This window comes from Hydra viridissima, unplaced genomic scaffold (genome assembly GCF_058129835.1).
Source record: "Hydra viridissima isolate aposymbiotic clone 2 unplaced genomic scaffold, HvirCarnegie_v1 scaffold_2, whole genome shotgun sequence".
NCBI lineage: Eukaryota > Metazoa > Cnidaria > Hydrozoa > Anthoathecata > Hydridae > Hydra > Hydra viridissima.
In genome coordinates, this window is record NW_028324301.1 from 2617275 (window position 1) to 2639274 (window position 22000).

A 22000-nucleotide genomic window follows, 5' to 3' on the forward strand; every position below is an offset into this window, starting at 1 on the left:
CAGAGGTAGCCTCATTTCATCACTTTTCATTTTCTCAAAAGTATTACAACCAATAATGTACAGTAGATTACGTTTTTTCAAACAAAATAATTTATGTTACTTAAAACTATTCGTTTCTAGTATCGAGTTTATAGCCGAAAATAAATGTGTTTATTTTTTAAATAAACATATTGTCTAAATAACTAGAGAAATATCAAAAAGTGTTGGCACACAATTACCATGTTTTAAAATAACCACAACTAAAACAAATCTACTATTGTTTTATTCAAAGTTATATCTATTAAGGTATTATGCCCTGGAGAAGTACATATAAAAGCAAACTTAAAGCTTGCTATCGCAAAGAGAGAAATGAAGTAAGGTTGTTAAACTTTAAGAGTAAAATAGAATATGCAAAATCTCATTTTGAAAGTATGAATATATTTAAATGGTACGAAAATATCTTTTGTCTTATGGACAAAAAACAGCATATATATATATATATATATATATATATATATATATATATATATATATATATATATATATATATATATGCACACACACAAGGATTTAAAAACGATCTGGCAAAAAACTATAATTTCTAAAAATATTACATGCGATTTTTTTAATTAAATATATAAATTTAACAAATTTTTACCAAATAAAAAACCCAAAAAGAACAAAATTACTTTTTTAAAAATCGTTTTCTTACAAACGTTACTCGTAAAATAACTATTTCTTACTATTCCTAAACAATCTAGAAATACCTTTAATTTTTTTTGTTTTGATGTTAGAATTAGAAATTGAGTAATCTGAAGCAAAGTATTCGCTTATTGCGCCGTTGCTCTCGCTAAAATTGCCGTTCCCCGTAAAACTTTGTACTGAGTCTTTTTGCATATCGCTATAACTCTGTGAACGTTTTTCAAGATTGACTCTTATGGTTTGCAATCTCTCATCTAGTACATTCGAAGGTTCAGTATTTACTCGCGTAATACTCTTTCCTGAATTAATCAGCTTCATATCAGAAGATATGTTGCCACTCGATCCGCTTTTAAAGAACAAAGGTGCCCGAGAGAAGTTATCTGCCTTTTGATTACTTAAGTCGCCATCTGGAAATTCATTTGAAAATGACCTTATACAGTTCGAAACAGAAATTTTTCTCTCAAGCTGAGAGTTTATGGACTCTTCAGATTCTCTGGATTTAAGATCTGTTGAATTGTGTGAACTAACAGTTTTAGCATATACAGGATAAATTTTTTGTACATCGGTTCTATTTGCTATGTATTGGTCATTTTGCAAAAAAAACTCAGCTGCGGGTTCCGAAACTTTGCACGAGTTGATTTGTTCTATTTCTATATCGTCCTCTGAATCTTTGTTAATTTTCATTGAACAGTCTGACATGGTTGCAACAGATGCAATATCAGCAAGCGCACGTTCAACAGAATATTTTCTTTCAGAAAAATCATTAGGTATATTCAAATATGTACCGCTAACTATTTCGAAGTTCAATAAAGATTCTATCTGCTTCCATCGATGCTGACGCTCCTGGAGATCATTGGTTACCTCAGCCAATGCACTTCTAAAAAAAATCTTTAAAGATAAAATAAAAATTAATAGATATATTATTAACAAACACATTATTAAAAAATGAGCAATGGTTTCATTAACTTTTTAAGATTTTACATTACTTATAGGATAGCAATTAAGTATTGTAAATGAATAAGATAATTACGATACATAATTTGTTAAAATATAAACGACGAAAACAAACTAGAAATTTCATTGCAAAATATTTTTAAAAAACTGTAGAAAAAGTAACACAATACCTAGCAGTGAGTATCTTTTCATCCACGTCATCAATAGATTCACTGTGCGCTAAGCGTAAAACACCAAGCATAGACCGTCGAGTTTTAGAAACTTTGGCACACTTAAAAGATAATAATAATAAAAAGTAACTGTTATTCTGAAACAAACTAAACTTTTATTTTGAAAAAACTTACTGCTTCTTTAGCTTCTTTCATTTGATTGAGCGCTATTTGTTTTCTTTGCTGAAAATGTTTTGTTTCTTTTTTGTACGTCACCATCAACCATTTCTGCAACATTTTCGGTGATTTAATTTGCGCATTGTAAAGTTGTTTTTGTGCGTTGATCAAATGTAATCGCATTTCAGAAAGTTCTTGCTCAATCATTGACAATTTAATCTTGTCCTCTTGATTTTTACCATATTTCTCAACACGTAAAAGTTCAGCTTCTCTCTGAGTTAAAAGAAAATTTATAACGATTAGAGGTGAGTGTTACGCAATCGACCATGATATACAGTTAAACAATCCAATTTAGGCCCATAAAAATCAAAAAATTCTGAAGTACTTTAAAATTTTCCGATTTAACACAAATAAAAACTCATTTTGTTGGTTTTTTTTTAATAAAGATCGCATATGTTAGACTGAAATTTAATATTTTAAAAATAAAAAACAAAATTTATTTTTTGTCTGTCCTTGATCATCATTTTTGCTAGTGCACTGAGTTATTCAAAAATTGGAACTATATTAATTTTAGGTCATTGCTTAAATATTAGCAATATTCTAAGTAGAGGACTCAAGAAAATAACGGGTAGCACTTTCTTGCACTTGAACACAAAAATCGCGCGCTAAGAGCGAAAGAATTAGAGCGAAATGCATTAGCCATTTTTTAAAAGTAAATTGTGAAACAAACATGTTTTTTAAATAATCAGAAAACTAATGCACACACACTTGGAACTCCATTGTCTTTTTTTTAACTATTCGCAAATTATATATATGTAAAGTGTATACAAGTATACATTTATCTTTGTTATTGGCTTGTAAAGTAAAGTATATTTTATACATACTACAATTGCTTCTTATTTAATTGATACATAAGTATATTAAATGGTTCGAAAAAGAATTCATAACCAAAAAATATGAAGTTGTGTGGGTATGTTAACTGCACCCAAAAGCAAAAAAATTGAAGTTGTGTGGGTTAACTGCACCCAAAGCTGTAATGAACATGGAAATGTCATGCAGCCAATGTTTCCATGGTAATTACAGCAATGACTTTCTATTAAGTAACAAAGTCAACCTCATCTAAAAAATCTAAAGAACATAAATTACAGAAATGTTTTCCATTTTAAGCTAAATTATTTTAAATTATTTTAAATTATTCTAAATTATTCTAAATTATTTTATTACTAAACTATTGATGTTGAATTTGCTCAGGCAAACAGTAAAGATGTTCCTGAAAGTTGAATTCATGAAAAAACTGCTGGCAAAAAATAGCTAGCAGGATTTATACATCATCATAAAGAATTAAATTTGCGATGATCTTAAACAAAAAATTTGTCAAAAGCCACGAGTTTTATTAGAAGAAACATTCCAAAAAATTTGAACAGTTTCTAATTTCTACTCTTTTTTGCAATTACAATACTGGGTGAATGTATGTACAGTTGTTACATATATTTCATGTCTAATGAAATATATGTAACAACTATACATACATTCACCCAGTATTGTAATTGCAAAAAAGAGTACAAAACAGGTTTGTCAAAAAAATCAGCAGAATGTGGCACACTTGTTACTGCATGCTGTACAGTGAATGAAATTGGTAATTTCTTACCAGTTTTCATATTTCCAAGGGTTTATTTCAAAATACTTTATAGTATTGTAAACATTTGTAAAAAATTGCTTCACTATGAGACACAGTTGAATAACTTTCTTACAATTGTTTTGAATGTCTTTGATGTTTAAAACTTAAAGCTCTAAAAGTTTTAAAGATGTTCAACTGTATAACACTCTCTCCCCTATATTTAAATTAATGACATCTAAAATCATGAAACCTTTATAATACAGTATTGTTAACATTTGAATGTGACAACCCATATTTTTGAAACAATATCATATGGTTACAACAATTGACTAACGTAAATGTTATTATCCTAAGGTAGCTAGAATATAATTTTAAGATTTTCCTTTTTTTGATTTACCTTACCATAAGAACTTGCCAACTTGATAGCTCATCAGTAAACATAACAACTTGTTAGCTAATTTGATAGCTCATTAGTTAACATAATAGCTCATTAGCTATGTTAGCATATAATAACTTAACATATAGCAACTAGCCTAACATATAGCAACTAGCCTAGGATCTAGCAAAGTGATAACTCATGCACCTAAATAAAATTAAGATTGTTACAGAATGATTATTTTTAAAAAGAAAAAAAAAAATTTACCTTAACACTTTCTATTTCTTCAATAAGTTGATTCTCTCTATCACAATTTTCACTTACATTTGACTCTGAAACTCCCAATCTAAAATCATTTCAATGAAAGTTAAGTAATTTAAATTTTATTGGCTTTTTATAGGCTCATCACACAATGGCACTAAAGCTTGAAAAAGTTTTAACTTATTGACATGTTACATGATTTTACGCTATTTTTAAAATGTATTAGCAACATTTTAATACAATTTTTGTTCAGGAATATTATTTGTACCAATGCTCCCTTACATGGGGAGTATTGGTACACAACGTGTTTACATTATTACAGTAAGAAATTTCATAAAAAAAGTGCAATTTGAATGAAAAATAAAGCAGATTCTAAAACCAACAAAATATTTTATAACATAAAGAAACATATAATTTATTTAAATAACTAGTATTTAACAATTATATTTAAATTGCATAGGTGCATAGTGTATGAACGCATTACAAAGCATTTGAGAATAAGAACCACATAAAAAATATATTTTGCCACACTGTACCAAATATATATGTAATTTACAGAAAAGTGCTTCAAAGTGAAGCACTTTTTTATGTATTAAAAAATTTATAATTTTTTAACTTTTTTTTTTTTTGAGTTTTAAACTTTTTTTTTTTTTTTTTTAAATTTATGTTTGAACAAATTAAAACATTAAAAAAACTTAAAAAAGGTATTGTATTCACCATACAAAGTTAAACATGAAAAAAAATCAACCTAGCAGCATAATAAACAAAAGGTAATTTTACAGGTAACAAATACTTAAAACCTAACAATATTTTCTGTGGAAGAAGTGATTATAAACAACAATTGGTATCTGCATTCAAAATTGAAATTGATTTAAGATTTTTCTTACGTATTCTGCATATTTTTTAAATTATCTTCTGCAAGCTGCAAATATTCAAGATCTTTAGTCATTTGTTCAATTTGATTTTGTGTTCGTTTTTTTTCACGGAAAGCATAAAGGCAAAACAATGTGGACAAGGAAATGATGCTTAGAACAACATAGTCATTAAAATAGCTGCCAGGCATATCTAAAATATATTAAAATAATATAAAAAAGAACTTTAAAGTACAAAAAGAACTTTAAAGAACAAGAAATGTTTTCAAGCAAATAATTGGTTGTGCTTAATACAATTATTTAAGATAACTAAAACAAGAGTTATCAAATATTTTGTTAACGAACAATATTTAATGCTTAACATGTATACTTAATATATTTGTCTAAACAAGACAGAACTCTATTTAAATATCTTCTATGGTATTTCTCCTTTAATTTTTCAATGATCTTACCATCAGGGATGCCAAACAAAATAACGTCTGAACATCGAAGGCTGATTTTCTTTCTGTGTATGCTGTCTGATATACCAATCTCATTAATGAGAAACTTCTCTGTAGTCAACCTTAAATGAACCATCATTAAATAAATACACAAGTGCATTAACTGTTAACCACTGCCAAAATCTGAATACTGGTAGTTATCCAAATAGTGAAAGTAACTAACTAGCAATTAAGTTACAATATATTTTTTAACCAAAAATTTTTGCATCTAAATACATAGTATATTGTTAGAAACATGCTTTGGCTGCAAAAACCATTTTGCATTTTTTTTTTAAGAAGCATAAAAACTTTCTCTGAATTCTTCAAGGATTATTCACCTGAAGTTCAAATATGCATTATTTAATTCTTCCTAAGATTCATTTGGGCAAGTTATTTAATTCTTCCTAAGATTCATTTGGGCAAGTTATTTAATTCTTCCTAAGATTCATTTGGGCAAGTTATTTAATTCTTCCTAAGATTCATTTGGGCAAGTTATTTAATTCTTCCTAAGATTCATTTGGGCAAGTTATTTAATTCTTCCTAAGATTCATTTGGGCAAGTTATGCCACTCTAGAAAAAAAAATTATTAAGTCTCTCTTTGAAAATTTTTATTGCTATAAAAGGCAAAAAATAAGTATAAATAGTTTTTCATTATAATTGAATTATTGACAGGGTTACCTAGGTATATCTTTGCCACTGATATTCTTTTCACGGAATGCTTTCTCATACTGTGGTAGGCCAATCACCACTCTTAACCATTTCACAACATCATCTGTGGTCCAGTTATAAACTAAAATGTTAGAAAAGGTTATTCAATTTATTCCAAACAGAACATTTAAATTTCTTAGAACCACTATGCAGTCAAATCACACACCAATTTTGTACACTACAAAAACACAATTTTTTAATTTCAGGTATAAAGAAATCCATTCAAATATGGTTATTTTCCAGTAACAAATTTGGACTTAAGAAAGTGAATACCTTGCGGAATATAAAGCACAACTTAGTGTTGCAGTAGTGTTATTACAAAAAATAAATCAATTTTTAACTATTTTGTAAAATTAAGCCATATTTTAAAACCTACAGTAATAAAATACTTTGTAAATGATTTCGGAAAAAGCTCAGACAGTACCACATAAGCTTCTTATTGCACATTTTTTAATAATTTTTTTAAAAAGAATTCTTTAGAGTCATTACATGTCAAATTGACTTCATGACTTAAATTAACCGTCTTTAATTTAAAACACATATATTTGACATCATACCCATTATTATGATAAATACTATGCAGATTATGTCAAATGATGAAAAAAGAAATATAAATTGACACCTTTACATCTTAAAATGATTTGATCTTTACTTTTTTTTGATATATTATTTGTCTACAACTAAAATAGAAAAAGGAGCAACTTTGACCTTCAACATATTGATTCAAGCATTCTTCTTAAACTTTGATATCCCACTAAAATTTTTGCTCAAGGAACTTTAACCCTTTGTGGTCCAAGATGTGACAATGATTTTTTTTTTTTAATTGTTTTATTTTTTCTTTAATTTGTGATAAATTTACATACAAAAAAAAAAAAAAAAGATTTAATTTTTTTATTTTGGCTGTCTTAAAAATTACTATGGGACAAATAGGTCCCGATAGGCATTATCTAAACCAATAAAAAGTATATATTATTTACAATGTACAGATAAAATTGTTCATTCATGAAACTCTTTAAAGCAGTTTCTTTTATCGTTTATACATAAGAAAATTTTACAAGTGCTACACTTGAAAAATGGCCTGGCTTCAATCTTCTTTTTTGAACAGACTTCGCACCGTTCTCATTTTCCATCGCGCTGTGGCCAAAGAATTCCAAGATTTTCTTTACGAATTGATGACGTTACTGAATAATTTGACTTTCTTCTTTTGTTAGTAGTAAGTCTGTTGGAAGGAGATGATGTCATTGGTCTGCCGAGATTTGGTGGCTTCCCTTTTATAACCATGGATTGTGCAACTGATCTTCGAAAGTCAAGAAGATTTATATTTTCATTGGACATTTTTTTATAAACAACATAAGCATTGCAGATTGTTCGGTCAACAAGACCAAAATAAATGCGATGCCACCACTTTTTTAAATTAATAATGCCAAATTAAATAAAATACATCCAAAACAGAGTTCCGTAAAACCTGAAGGGACATATATGTCCCACAACAAAGTAGTGAAAATAAACAACCTAGAACAAACTTTCACCTATAAAATTTAACATATATTGATCATATTACTATTAAAGAACACAACAAAAAAGTTTAGAAATTCTGTAATAATTTGATAATGAATAGTAAAGTTTTTTCCTCAAACTAAAATCAAAACATGCGCATCATCAGTTTACCTTTTTAAAAACTAGTATTTATGCCATAAAAGTACTATATATGCCGCAAAAAGTTGGTTTGAGATATAGCCAAACAATTATAGAAATGACATAATCAAATTTTTTGAGTTTCTTAAGTTCAAGTGAATCGCCGTAGAGCCTAAAGTAAACTGGGACATTTATGTTCCATCGGACCACAAAGGGTTAAAATCAAACTATGTTTACAAGCAAATAATGGTCACAAAGAATATTTTAAACAATAAGATATACTATTAAAGAATAACAATCATGATTTAGACACATTAATGTATGAAATCTAAGAAAATCTTTCAGTTATGATACCATCATTAACATGCCATTAGGTCTAAATAGCACCAGAATCTTGGGCAAGTACAAATAGCAAATTTGTTTGAAGATTTGCAAATCTTGTTAGAACTGCAAGATTTAGCATTACCAAGGAAAAAAACTTGGTAATTCTATCCAAACAGAAACAGTAGACTTGGTAATCAAACTTATCAAAATGATAAATTTTCATAAATGATGTTAAAAAATGACTTAAAAGCATTAAGAACTTAAAAAATTTCAAAAGTTTAAAATAACTTATTATTACTCAATTTTCATGAGTTTCATGCAAAAATGTAAAAAATTTTCATAAAAATTTTATGCAGTGTTTAAAAATGATTATCCTGAAGTAAAGATCAGATTGTCTAAGTTTTGCAATCTAGAACCTAAGTACTGTATTACAGCTAATGCTTCAGGTGCTCAAAATATGTTTGTGCCCACCACTAAAATAATACCTTGCTGATGCAACTAGGTGGAATAAAAGTAAAAAAGAGTTCATGAACTGTAATATTTGTTTTCTTAAGAGGTTGAGTTTATGCAACACTAAATGATTTTGCTAAAAACTACCAACATGTTCTTAAGGCTCAGATTTATCACTGGAGCCTCATTACTTAGTGGTTTTTTTTTTTGAAGAAGAAATGTTTCTTCAACAAAAGTTTTTTGGTTACCATCTCAAGAAACACTGCTTACAACACAGAGTTTATTTACAGAGTTCAAGAGGATATAATTGGATTTAACCAAGACAATCTACCTGATGTAAAAAATGTTGAGGATATTGAAATGGTATTAGGACTGTTAAATACCTGTGTCTCAAGAAAGTCTAAACAAATAACTACTGGTCAGATTTTGTAAGTTAATAAAAAAAAAAGGAAAGACAAACGAAATAAGTTTTAGGTTATCTTTAAAAGAGGAAAATAAGCACAATACAAGGTTTGTGTGGAAGAACAGTTCCTGAAACAAGGAGGCAACATCATTTTGTAAAGGAGTCAGACTTACACCAAGCATTCAGCAGTAGGACTCTGACCCTCTTAGAAATGTCAAAGTAAAATGAATATTGACACAGGCTGGAAATTTGAGAATTAGGCTAGAATTACACTGACTATTTAATTTGTCCATTTAGAAATGTCAATCCTCAAACATAATAAGTTACAAAAGAACAATTTAACATTAGTCCTACCAAAAAATGCTTTGCTGTACAAAAAAGGTAACAAATAGATAAGTTTAAAAAAATAGTAAAAATAGTAAAAAAATATATATATATTTATAAATATATATATATTTTATAATTACATATGAATTGTAATTTATATATATATATATATATATATATATATATATATATATATATATATATATATATATATATATATATATATATATATATTAAGGTGAGTCGAAATGTAAAAAATATTAAGTTGGAGATCCTGTACATGTCTAAAAAGTTGCTTTTTGATGTACTCGTTTGAAAAAACCTCACTTTTTATTTTATGGACAGTGTCTACAGGTCCCAACTCTGACTAGAAAGACTACATAAATACCCAATGTTAGTGTAATGTATTGCAATGTATTACAAATTAAAAAGAATGTAAACTGTAACAAATCAATGTTAAACAACAACAATACAAAGTTGTTTAACCTAACTGTTAATAAAATCTTTCTTGCTGTATATTTTTGGTATCTCTAATCTGGATTTCTTACTCTGTAACACCATGCCATGACGGGACTTTCTCCCATAAACTTTACAGCTCGCAGCGCTAACGTCTTTAATTGTTTTCTCTACTGTCTGTGAATGACATGGAACATCGGGCAGTAGTATTGGATGTGTGTAAGTAAGTTGATCATTTGAAAGGTGTGATAGCATCGGAGGAGACGTAACATTACTCTGGTCCCAGTCAATCATGTTAATGAACGATGTCGCAGCCAGATTTAATGTTATATCCTTCTTATCAAAGACGCGAACCGGTATGTTACTATTAGTCTGCTTCTCTCTTGCTCGTTACTCTTCTGAGAGGTTCAGATGCCACCTCTCTAGACATGTAGAGACGCAAAATCATGTTGGCTTTCGTCAACCACCGAGCATGACTTATATTTCCAGGTAAATTCTTCTTGAGGAAATCAATATCTGTAGAAGCCTGACGTCCATGCTGTACTGCTAGACATGCTTTCAAAAAGTACAGTTGGTTTGTTCTAAGATCCTTCTTGACAGCAAATAATTAACGACAGGCAATTCATTCGGATCATATTCTAGAGCTGAGCTAATTGTATCTGTCGATGTGGAAGGTCCTGTAGTTCGAGCAAAATCCACGCCTGCCAAGAACCTTCTAAATGGCAACTCATTACAGTGTAGAAGGCATACCAACCACTCTAATGGTCTACCTAAGTTCTCCTCCAATATTCTTATGATTCCGTTGCTTTTACCTGTATTATTATTTGTGCCATCACACACAACACCTTGAATGCTTTCTACGGAATTTGTCTCTATAATAACTGACATTAATTCCTTTGTTATATCAGCAGCTTTACTACTTTCAGGAACTACATGATCGATGTATATGTTTCCTGGATACGAAACAATACTATAGTGTTCTTCTTTTTTACTTCTTCTACAACCAAAACTCTCAACTAATGTAACGTCTTGTTTTCCATAAAAGCCTATACAGCACAATTCCTTATTGCTCTGCATATGTTCTTCAACCAGAGTATCTCTCCAGAAATTCCTTTGTCGAGTAGCTTTGAAGGATCTAGAATTGTTGCTGAAGACAACATGCTGAGGTCTTTTAAAACAGCATTAACAATAAGACATGTATTTCTGTTGCTAATTTTGCATCGATCAACTGCTTTACACAATTCCTTGTACTTGTTTCTGTTCTACACTTATACTGTCTCTTCCTCTGATGTATAATTACTTTCAGACGTGGTACGCTCATTCTCATCAATATCTTCCTATTTTTTTATATATTCAACCTCTTTTGACTGTGCTTCATCACACACTGATTTCATAAATTTGTGTTTTTGTCTCTTTTCCAGTGTTGCTGTCGTTTCTTTATCTACTCCACCAATTATCATATTTCTAACAGTTTTCTGGTGAACTCAGAAATCCCACTCTATCAATGGAATTTTATTTGGCAGAGGGCACGTGCATAAGTTCCTATCTCTAATGCCCGAATCAAAGCATTTGCAGGTACAAATGTCAAATAACTGCTTAAAAGAATTCGACTTCTCAGTGAACGTGTCTGATGTTCTTTTTGCATCTGATTATTTTTCAAGTGTATGTACTTTATCCATAAGTCTTCTAATCCTAATGATTGTGCTATTCACTTCTATTGTGGGAATACTTGCTTTTGAATAAACACATTTCACTCTGTCTGCTAAAATTGAATATCTTTCTTGCAAGCTAATTTCTAATACTGTTTTCTGATTATAATAGAACGCCTTAATAACGTCTTCATATGATGGGATTTGATTTTCAGGAAGATCAACTAACTGTCCAAACAATGGATGTTTAGTTGCACTTCGTGTACACATACTATCCATATTTAATATAATTTGTCTAAAGTAATAAAAAAAACTACAACAAGTTATGTTTACAATAAATAAAAGCTGTTAAAACAATTTTTCATAAGAATTTAGTCAATAAATATTCCAATATTTATACAGACCATAATATGTTTAGCCCTCTCATAAATAGGCCTACATGTTAAATGAAGTGATCTTTCTACAGTCTAAGCTATAGCCTACTGTAGTATAAATCTATATTAGTCTATTTGAATTTTACTATAGGTTTGTTATTGCAAAAAAGAAAATAAAATTACAAAATACTATATTAGATATTTTGCTTGTTTCTAAAAAATCCAGCTAATGGTTTGTTGCTAATGTTGGTGACGTCACATGTAAATAACGTTATAAAATTTATTCCATTTCTTTTTTAGCACTTGTAGTTAGGTGCTAAACCATTTGCCAATGCATTTTAGTCAATGATTTATAGTTGGTACGTATTTAGATTGTACCAAGGAAATGGTTAAAATACATCAAATAAGGTAAGACTTTAATCAAAAGTTGGGACCCCTAAACGTTTCATAAAAAATCTTTAAATATTATTTTCATACTGTACTGATGCCAAGACAACTTTTTGTTCATGTACAGGAAAGATAAAAAAATTCGACCCACCCTAATATATATATATATATGTTAAATATATATATATTATAATACATATGTATACAAGTTTTTGCAACAAAATATCTAGCAAGAAAAAAATATATGGAAAAAAAACAGCTTCATCCATAGAAATAAAATATTTATCCATAGAAATAAAATATTTATCCATAGAAATAAAATATTTATCCATAGAAATAAAATAGTTTTAACAAAAGATAATATGTATGGCAAAACATTATCTTTCATAAAAGAGCTCTAGCAAAAAAATAACACCACTATGGAAAGCAACACCAACCAAAAAATTAAATAGCTAGAGTAAAAAGTAATTTAACTTTAGCAAACTATAAAAATAATAAAATAAGTTTATCTTTTATGTCTATTTTTAAAAGCTTTTATTTCATCTTTCCATTTCAAAACATTTTTGAACTGATAGTTTTAATTGTTCATAAAGTATATTTTTTAACAGTTTTATAAATATATTGGCTCTAAATAGTCAGGACACATTAAACAAATGTTATATGTGAGCAGTTCATGTGTAGCTAGGGCTGAAATTTTGATTTTGTTAGCATATTTAGTTAATAGCAACTCTTTTGCAATTTTTAATATGCAAAATACTTTCATTAGGTTCAATTAAACCTTTACTTGAGAGTATTCTAATTAAAGGGGAAGATACTTTGTTAGTTTGAAGAATGTTGTAACACTAAGAGCATTTAGATTTAGGTATATCTATTTTTTTTTGTATGCTCAACAGCATGAATTAAAACTTCCATTAAACTTTCACACAAACCATATTGTTCTATTTCATTTTGCAATACAAGCAAAGTTGTTTCCAGTTCTTCCACATTTTTATTTACTGTTTCTTCATTGTTAAAACAATTATTCAAAGTTAAAGTTTCTTCGTTAAATTTAAAAAATTTAATTTCAAAAATTATTAAAGTTCAATTAAAACTTAAAAAAATGTCTGAAAATATTTTCTTGTATTTTTTAAAACTAAACTTTGATAATAAGCATATAGACATATAACAATGAAAAATCAAACACAAAAATTAGTTTTTAAAAATAACTTTAGGAAAACAAATTAATGTTATTCAAACCTATTTACGTAAAAGTATGACTTTAACCTATAGTATAAACTTTTGAAACATCATAAAACTTTTTTCCCTAAGTGAAGGTTGAATTTATTATAGCCTATTATTATTATTGTTATTATGAATTTATTATAACCTATTATTATTATTTATTATAACCTATTATTGTTATATGCCTATATGCTTATTATCAAAGATTAGTTTTAAAAAATACAAGAAAATATTTTCAGACATTTTTTTCAATTTAAATTTAGATCACATTAATCAATCAATAAAAAATTTTTTTGATTCTAAAATTGAACTAAAATAATTTTTGAAATTAAATTTTTTAAATTTAACTTTGTTAAATTTAAAAAATTTAATTTCAAAATTTAATTTAAAATCTCTAACTTTGAATAAATTGAAAAATGTTGGTATTAATGAAAATTAACTTTTAAGGGTCAAAGAGGAAATGGCTTCAAAAGTGGAATAGAACCGCAACCATATTCCACTTTTAAAAATGAAGGAAGAGGAAAGTTTTAATTTAAGAGGAAAGTGTTTTAATGACAAGTTGTAGGTTTGTCTAAAGTTATATTACATATATTACAAATTTATTCAGTCAAGTCATTCACAGAACAAATTGTGTTTTTTAAAAAAACATGTTTCATCTAACAATTACTGAGAAAAAGTTCTTTTTACAGGAAGTTTTCTCAATGGTGTAAGTAAAGGAAGTAAAGATGGCTCACAAAAACAATTGTTTGTATTAATTGTTTAGTTTTTTTTGTAAAGTCTAGAGTAATTTGTTTGCTTTGTTTGATAATTTTTTCCTATCTAGTTTCTTTGGAATATGTATTATCAAAATGATCAAAACATTTTCCAGAGAAATTGGATGGTTCCCAATTATTTTTGTATATAAATTTGATCCACCAAGAGCATAAATCTACTTCTGAATGAAAATTGAATATTGTTTTAACTATTAAACTCTCTTCAGTGTCATTGATTTTTCCTTTTTTTAGCTGCTTCTGGAAGCAACTACACAGCACCTTTTTTTCAACTTTTTTTAAACAAGAAAATGATGTTAAAATGCAAAAATGAAAGTTTTTTTTTATTCCAAAAATAAAGAACTGAACTAAAAGCTGACCTATTATTTTTCTAACTTGTATGGAATATTTCAAATACTGATATATCAAAAACCAATTTATTCAAATTTTTACAGTTATGTTTTGCTTAGTATGAAAAAATGTAAAGATCAAACAATTTTGAGGTGTTGAAAATGATTTAACATGGAATGACCCATATGATGCTTATTATCATAATAAAAATGATTTAACATGGAATGACCCATATGATGCTTATTATCATAATAAAAAAAGGTTTGATGCCTGCAAAATAGGATGATGTGGGAAAAAATAAAGAATTTTGTTAAAACACTAATTAAACACAGTAAACATTTATAACCTTCACTTTTTTGCCATGTTACCCATAACTCTTCAACTGAAATATGGTTATCAGTTACATGAAGAAAAGATGGCCGCTTTGAACGTGGAGTATTCAATTCTTCCTCCATAAACTAAATTTTTATTTAAAAAATTTTAGTGTAAGTCATTTTTGCAGTAGTATGTATACAGCCAATTTCTCATCTTATACAGGTTTTTGCAGCTGAATTGCAAATGGAAAAAATTCAATAGTTAATAAGGTTTTTAATTACTTTTCTTTACATAATATTTCTGATATAATATCTTTTCCAAAAAGTAATTCTGAAAAAATACTTTATCAAAAAAGCACCTCAGAGGATTCTTCTAAATCAATCTCACCATCTTTATCATCATCTAATTGCTCATGAACAGCTTTGATTGCAAGAAAGTTCTTATCCAACTTATCTTTAGAATTAAAAAAACTTTGATTTGAAACATTTATTTGATGAAAAAACATTAATCTCAATACTTATAAGCAAACAAAGGATCTTGATAATAGGACTTACTAGGCACACCAGCTAAAATTACATCCGCAGAACTTTTAGTCAAAATATTTCTATGTAAAATATTATCTATTCGAAATTCTCTCTTTAAATACATGTCGTCAATCAACCTAAGTAATCAGAAATTTAGAAAGATAAAAATTATTCCAAAACTATTTAAAATAAGATAAAATGAATAGACTGTATACATTATGAATATAACGTAGCATGCATGCTGCAATACATATATACATTTATACATATATACATTTCTGACGTTATAAATAAAGATTAAGGCATACTATGAATATAGCACTACTACATACAACATTTAAATACAAACAACTTACCTGGGTATATATTTCCCAGTAACTTGTTTTAACTGGAAGTCTTGTTTATACTGGGGAAGTTGAACAGTTTTAATAAGCCAATTAATGACCTCATCATTACTCCAACTATAAGCTAAAAGTTAAAAAAAAAACTGTTTATAATATAATAATAGTTAATTAGAAGCAAATGTCAGAAATAACAAAAAAATCTTAATATCAATCAGAACCTTCACTTTTTTGCCATATGTCCCACAAATCATCAAGAAGAGTATGTCTAACAGCATGTAAAAGATTTTGAGGTCTGGACTGCATCGCATTCTTATTCTAAAAAATTTATTGAAAAAAAGAATAGAAAAAAAAAAAAAGGTTTCTAAAGACTGAAAATATTTCCTTCCCAAAACTTAAAAAGCTTTTGTATTTACCCCTTTTTCATCATAAACTGTCTTTAATGCAAGAAAGCTTTCATCAAAATTTTTCATCTCTAAAAAAAAATTAATGACATTTCCTTTTGAAAAAGTGAATGTAAAACCAGGTAAAAAAAACTTGAAAGATAAAAATATTTCACTTTGAAATATCTTCAGCTGTTCAACAATTACTTTTGATTGTAATATAGCTAACTCTAAATTATCTTGATTGAAAAATACTTTAAAGAAGAATTTGTTAATCATGGGTAAAAATGACTCAATAGGAATACTAAATTCAAATCTCAAAACGAATCCTAATACACAGCTGAAAGAATGCGAAGCATTATTGTGTTATGTAAGAAGACTACCTGAGAAAAAATATATGAAAAAGTTTGAATAAAGCAAACAGAAGGGAAAATTCCTTGCAGACAAATTATTATGTTTTACAATAATTTATAGAAAAATGTCAGGCTGTGAGCTAATAATTTATAATAATTTATCAGATGCCAAAACTGCATTACACACCAAAAGAAAATACATTGTTTTTATTTAGATCATAAAGTTATTGCAAACCATGATTTTAGGTAACTATTTACATTTAAACAATGTATTTATTCAAAACCACTTCTCTTAATATGAAAAAACTCTCACTAGATTGAGTGCATATAAATATTTATCAAGAGCTAAAATTGCTCACAAATGCTTAGGCTTATACAGAAACTGAAAAAATTCACAGTCTTTAGTTTTAAAGTGAAAACTGAATACAAACAATAATGTAATATTTTAGTAGACTGAAAACTTTGGTTGCCTTGTTTCATTTTTTAATATTTATATTAACTCAGTAAATCAAAATTGGTTTCTGAATGATTGATAGTGAATTAAGTTAATTTGTTTATTTGTTAATTTGTTAACAAAGAGATAGGCAAACATCATTTACACAAACTGGTGTAATAGAGAATTGGCATAAGCATATCAAAAATGCAGAATTATATTTTGTAAACAAGGTTTATTTTTTAAACTTGGAAAAAGAGAAAAGAATATTAGATGCTGCAATTTTTATTGATCATGATTGTTCAGTTTAGCTCATGCTATTATTTAAAAAAAATAAGAATCAAGAATTTCAGAAAAGAAGCACCCTATCAATTAGGAAATGTTCCTTATGTATAAATTTTTTTTATACTAACCCTAAACTTGCAAATAAAAAGGATTGGAAATTTTTCAGAATTCTCCTTTTTGGGGCAAAATTGCAAAAAATTAATTCTGCAACATTTTGTGCTTGCAAAAATTGTTGGAGTTAGCCTAATTTTTTGTTGACCTATATGTCCATAGATCAGTGCGAATTTTTTTTATTGGATATAAATATTTACAATTTTAATATTTATTTGATACCCACATTACTAATAAGAACTGTAGCAAAAAAAACACACCTTTAGGAGGACCAAATAGAATAGCATCTGAAGCACAAAGATATATCTTCTTACGGTCAAGATCTTTATCAATTAATAAAGTATCTTTAACAAACCGAACTTTTGGAGTAGCCAGACTAAGAAGAAAACTTTAGTTTGCAATTTAGAAGAAAAAAAAAAATATTTTCATGAAAATATTAAATTTAGACAACAAATGTAGTATGAAAAGTCTCAAAAAGTATTATACCTTGGCATTGTTGGCCCGTCAACACTATATTTAAGAAAATTTTGCTCATACTCTGGTAGTTTTACCACAAACTTAAGCCAAGTGATGACATCAGACACTTTCCATTGATAAACTTTAAAAAGAAAATTATTTTCTAAAATCTATAAAATCAGAAAAGAAAGTGCTAACAAATGTCAAAATAATTACCTTCATTTTTTTGCCATTTCTCCCAGAGGCTATCAACAGATATCTTAGAAAGATTCTTATGAAGAAATTGTTCTTGATACGTATTTTCATATTGTAGCTCTGAATTCAGGAACTATGAGAAATATGAGAAAAATTATTTAAAAAATATGAGAAGTATCATTTACAATATAATTAGACAACTTTTTTTTCAAAAAGTTTGTACCTTAGACTAAAATAACAGTTTAAAAACTTTTTTATTTGAAGAAATAAAAAGTTTTATTTGTTTATTGCAAACTTTTTCACAAGTTATACATAATTTACTTAGTTATACATACTAAAAACATAAGTTTTTTTAAAAAAAAATTTTTAAATAAAATTTCTTAACAAATGCATTTTTTAAATCTTAAGTTTTAAATATTGGGCTTTTTTTCTTTAAACAGGCAAATACTTTTTTGTTTTTGGATCTCACTAAGAGTTTTATATCACTTTTCGCTGTTTTTTTTTTTTAAATTTATTGGACAGCACCACTTATGACATTTACTATTGTTCAAAAACAAATATCAAAATCAACAAAAGCTTTCAAGGATAATAATTTAAAGACAAAAATGTATACTTAAAGTTAACACTTAAATCCATACATCAATTGTTTCAGTTACATCAATGTTGCCATCATGATTGTCATCAAGGTAAGTGTGAATGTCTTTGATAGCAGCAAAGTTTCTGTTGCTTAAAACTAAAACATAAACAAAATTAATTCTACTGAAACTTGATAAAGAAAAAAATTTGTTAAATTACTGACATTAAATTTAACATGTTTTAAAAATCAATCTCTATATTAAGAATTCACACTTTAAATATTTCACGGTAAATTAACAGCAGTAAAAACAACAACATAAATATCAGCTTTATACAAGTTATTTCTTTTTAAATACTTGTTTTCCAGTTTGTCAAAAAAAGATCTCAACTTACACATTGTATCAATAATAAGAATAAAAGAGCTCAATTTATATATTGTGTCAGTAATAAAAATCAAAGACCTCAAGCTATATGTTGTGTCAGTAATAAGAATCAAAGACCTTAACTGACATATTGTGTCAGTAATAAAAATCAAAGATCTCAACATTTTATGAAATTTAGTGTATATTTACATGTTAAGTAAAATTGAGAATTTAAGCAGTTATTTTTATGCAGCAGTGTCAAGCTTTATCTAATATAATCATCCTATACTGCTCACCTTAAAGAGACATCTTCAGCAAAACACCAATTATATGTTATAAGCTCTTAAACTTGTAACAAATTATTAACTTAAATAAATTCAAGCAGTTGTAACACCAAGACCACCAAGACATACAGTTGTTGGTTTTGTTAAATGAATACGCTCTAGTTTTATAACTATTCTTCAAATATCACTACTTCCTTTATAAACAGATAAAAAAACTTTTTAAACATTAAATGCCATAAATTAATTTTTATTTAAACTTTTAGAACATTTGTTAGAAAAGGTTGATCAGGTTGTGATCATATTATAAATATTCTATTTAATTCTTTGAAATAAAAACAGGGAAATTTAGGAAGTATGTGCTTAGTCTAAATGCAGTAGTTTTATAGAATGATGCACTAGATATGACTTTTTCTATTTTTTATACAGCCAGATATTTTACTGAAGAAGCTGTTTTATCACCAGCTTTATGTAAAAATCAAGATGTTTTCAACTATCAAGACAGGGTTTAGCAATATATATATAGCTTAGTAAAAAAATTAAACAGATTTTCAAACTGCAAAGTTATTTTATACAATGTATAAAGTTATGACCTATATATAAAATTTATACAAAGTATAAAGTTATGACCTACATATAGAATTTATAAAATTTATAAAGTTATTACCTACATGTAAAATTTTTACAATGTAAAAAGTTATGAACTACATATAAAATTTATACAATGTATCAAGTTATGACCTACATATAGAATTTATACAACGTATAAAGTTGACCTACATATAAAATTTATACAACGGATAAATTTATAGAGTTAAACAAAGGTACTAAGTTTACCTGTGTATAAGCAACTTTGAAAGCATACCAGATATATTGCACAGGCATGGACCATTTTCTTTTATTTACCATTATTTTATATTTAAATCTGTACAAGAAATACATCAAAAATGCTAAACAGAGAAAACAACTTATTTTTTGTCTAATAAATTGAAAGTATTCCAACACCAGTTAAGTATTTTAGTACATTTGACAAAAAATTTATTTAAACAGAAATATTAGTATGAAGCTGTGTTCTTTGGAAAAATAAGAAACTATAGGAAAATTAAAAATCTGTTAGTTTAAACCACTAGACAAATTATTGTTGAAACTTAAAAATTTAACCAGAGTAAACTCACATGACAGTAATTACTTAAAAAAAAAAGCAGTTGGTGGCTGAAATGATATTATTTTCAAGGCTTTCTAAATTCTTAATATAATTCTTAATGCAATTCTTAATGTAACTCTTAGTTTATTAATGTATTTTTTAATTTTTTTCTTAATTTAATTTTTAATGGAACTCCTAATCTAATTCTTAAAGCAGGTTTAGACCAGAAACATTTATAATATCTACCATTTTAAACTTCTATACCAATAAAAAAAATTCTAATAAAAGTAGTGTAGTAGTGTTTTGTAGTTTCTACAAAAACTATAGAATCTATAAAACTATAGAAACTATAGAAAATATAGAAAATATCTATAGAAGCCAAGATATATTAAGAATAAATTCATTTGTTTGCTATTTGTTTATATTCTAAGGATTTATGTTATTTAACTTGATAAAAAGTTATTTTTTGTTTAACATCAAAATGGTGAATAGTTGATTTTTACAAATCCATTTTTGCAAATCTTACAGGATTTTGCTGTTTTCTTTTTAAACTTTTTTTTTTTTAATTTTAATTTTATTTTTTGGTAATGTTAATCCTGCAATGTATTCCATTTTAAGTATGATGAATTCTGTTTTTATCGCTGATCAATAAAAAAATTTGTATATCAGAAATGTGTTTTGTGCCTTGACCCACTAGACATTAACTATATAGGTCTACAATAAATTGCTTGAAGCTTCAATTATTTTAACAAAATTGAGATTACAATTGCAGCATCAAATACAAAAAATTTAGTTAGAAATTCAGAAATTAGATTTCAGCACAAAATTTGTATTTTGTAACAGATTTCATCAAATTTTACAAAAATGGATAAGTTGTTCATCATAATTGTTCAATTTTACAGCTTGAACTTCCATTTTTTGGAACTCCTGAAATAATTAGCAGCAGGGACATCTCTGTTCAGAATCTAGTAGTAATAACCCATCATGACTGCATTACCACATTCATTGTCTCCATCTCTTTCAACTTTTGATAAGATCTTTCCCTCCTAGCACTTGATCCAAATCTCTAAGGAGACCTATTCAAAAAGAACAAGTAGAGCATTTTGATGCTCCTATTCATATAATTAGTTTTTAAAACATTACATTCATTCAGTTTTTAAAACCAATCAGCATATTGGCCATAGGTTTCTCATAGCCCCTGGCTTTGTTTTTGTCAAGAGGATTAGTTCTACAGGCTCTTCTAGCTGAATCCATTTTTAATCTGCAACAATAGAATAATTACAGGATAGTGATATTTGTACTGCAGTAGATAGTTCTAGAAAATTCTATAAATATCAAATAATTAGAATTTAAAGCTATAAACATGTACCACATATACAAAACTGTCACACACATACCTTGTCAAACATATGATTGTCAAATCTATCCTACTTTTATATTCCTGGAAATCATAAAAGTGTAAAAAAGTACATATGAAAATCCTGACCTGAATGAGCAAAACCAATCTAATTTTTGGATTTGATACATCAAAATTGTCCTATCAGCAAGAAAATCTTAGACAATAAACTTGTTAATGACCAGTGCTTTTTATCTTGAACTTATATCTAATATTAAATATATTGGTGTAGCTCATTACTTTC

The 22000-nt window shown here is 27.3% G+C and overlaps 1 protein-coding gene across 1 annotated transcript; it reads right to left on the reverse strand.

Moving 5' to 3' along the window:
* Positions 1–548: 548 nt before the first annotated feature.
* LOC145183751 (uncharacterized) lies at positions 549–20184 on the reverse strand. Its single transcript, XM_090080441.1, has 18 exons — positions 20054–20184; positions 18636–18730; positions 18019–18130; positions 17833–17944; positions 17607–17722; positions 16198–16256; positions 16003–16099; positions 15797–15908; positions 15471–15577; positions 15275–15369; positions 14948–15059; positions 6246–6357; positions 5541–5650; positions 5104–5281; positions 4223–4301; positions 1980–2234; positions 1806–1906; positions 549–1558 (listed from the first exon to the last, which is right to left on the reverse strand). The coding sequence occupies exons 1-18, from the start codon at positions 20106–20108 to the stop codon at positions 712–714; spliced, it is 2754 nt and encodes a 917-aa protein (XP_089936567.1). The 5' UTR covers positions 20109–20184; the 3' UTR covers positions 549–711.
* Positions 20185–22000: the final 1816 nt, after the last annotated feature.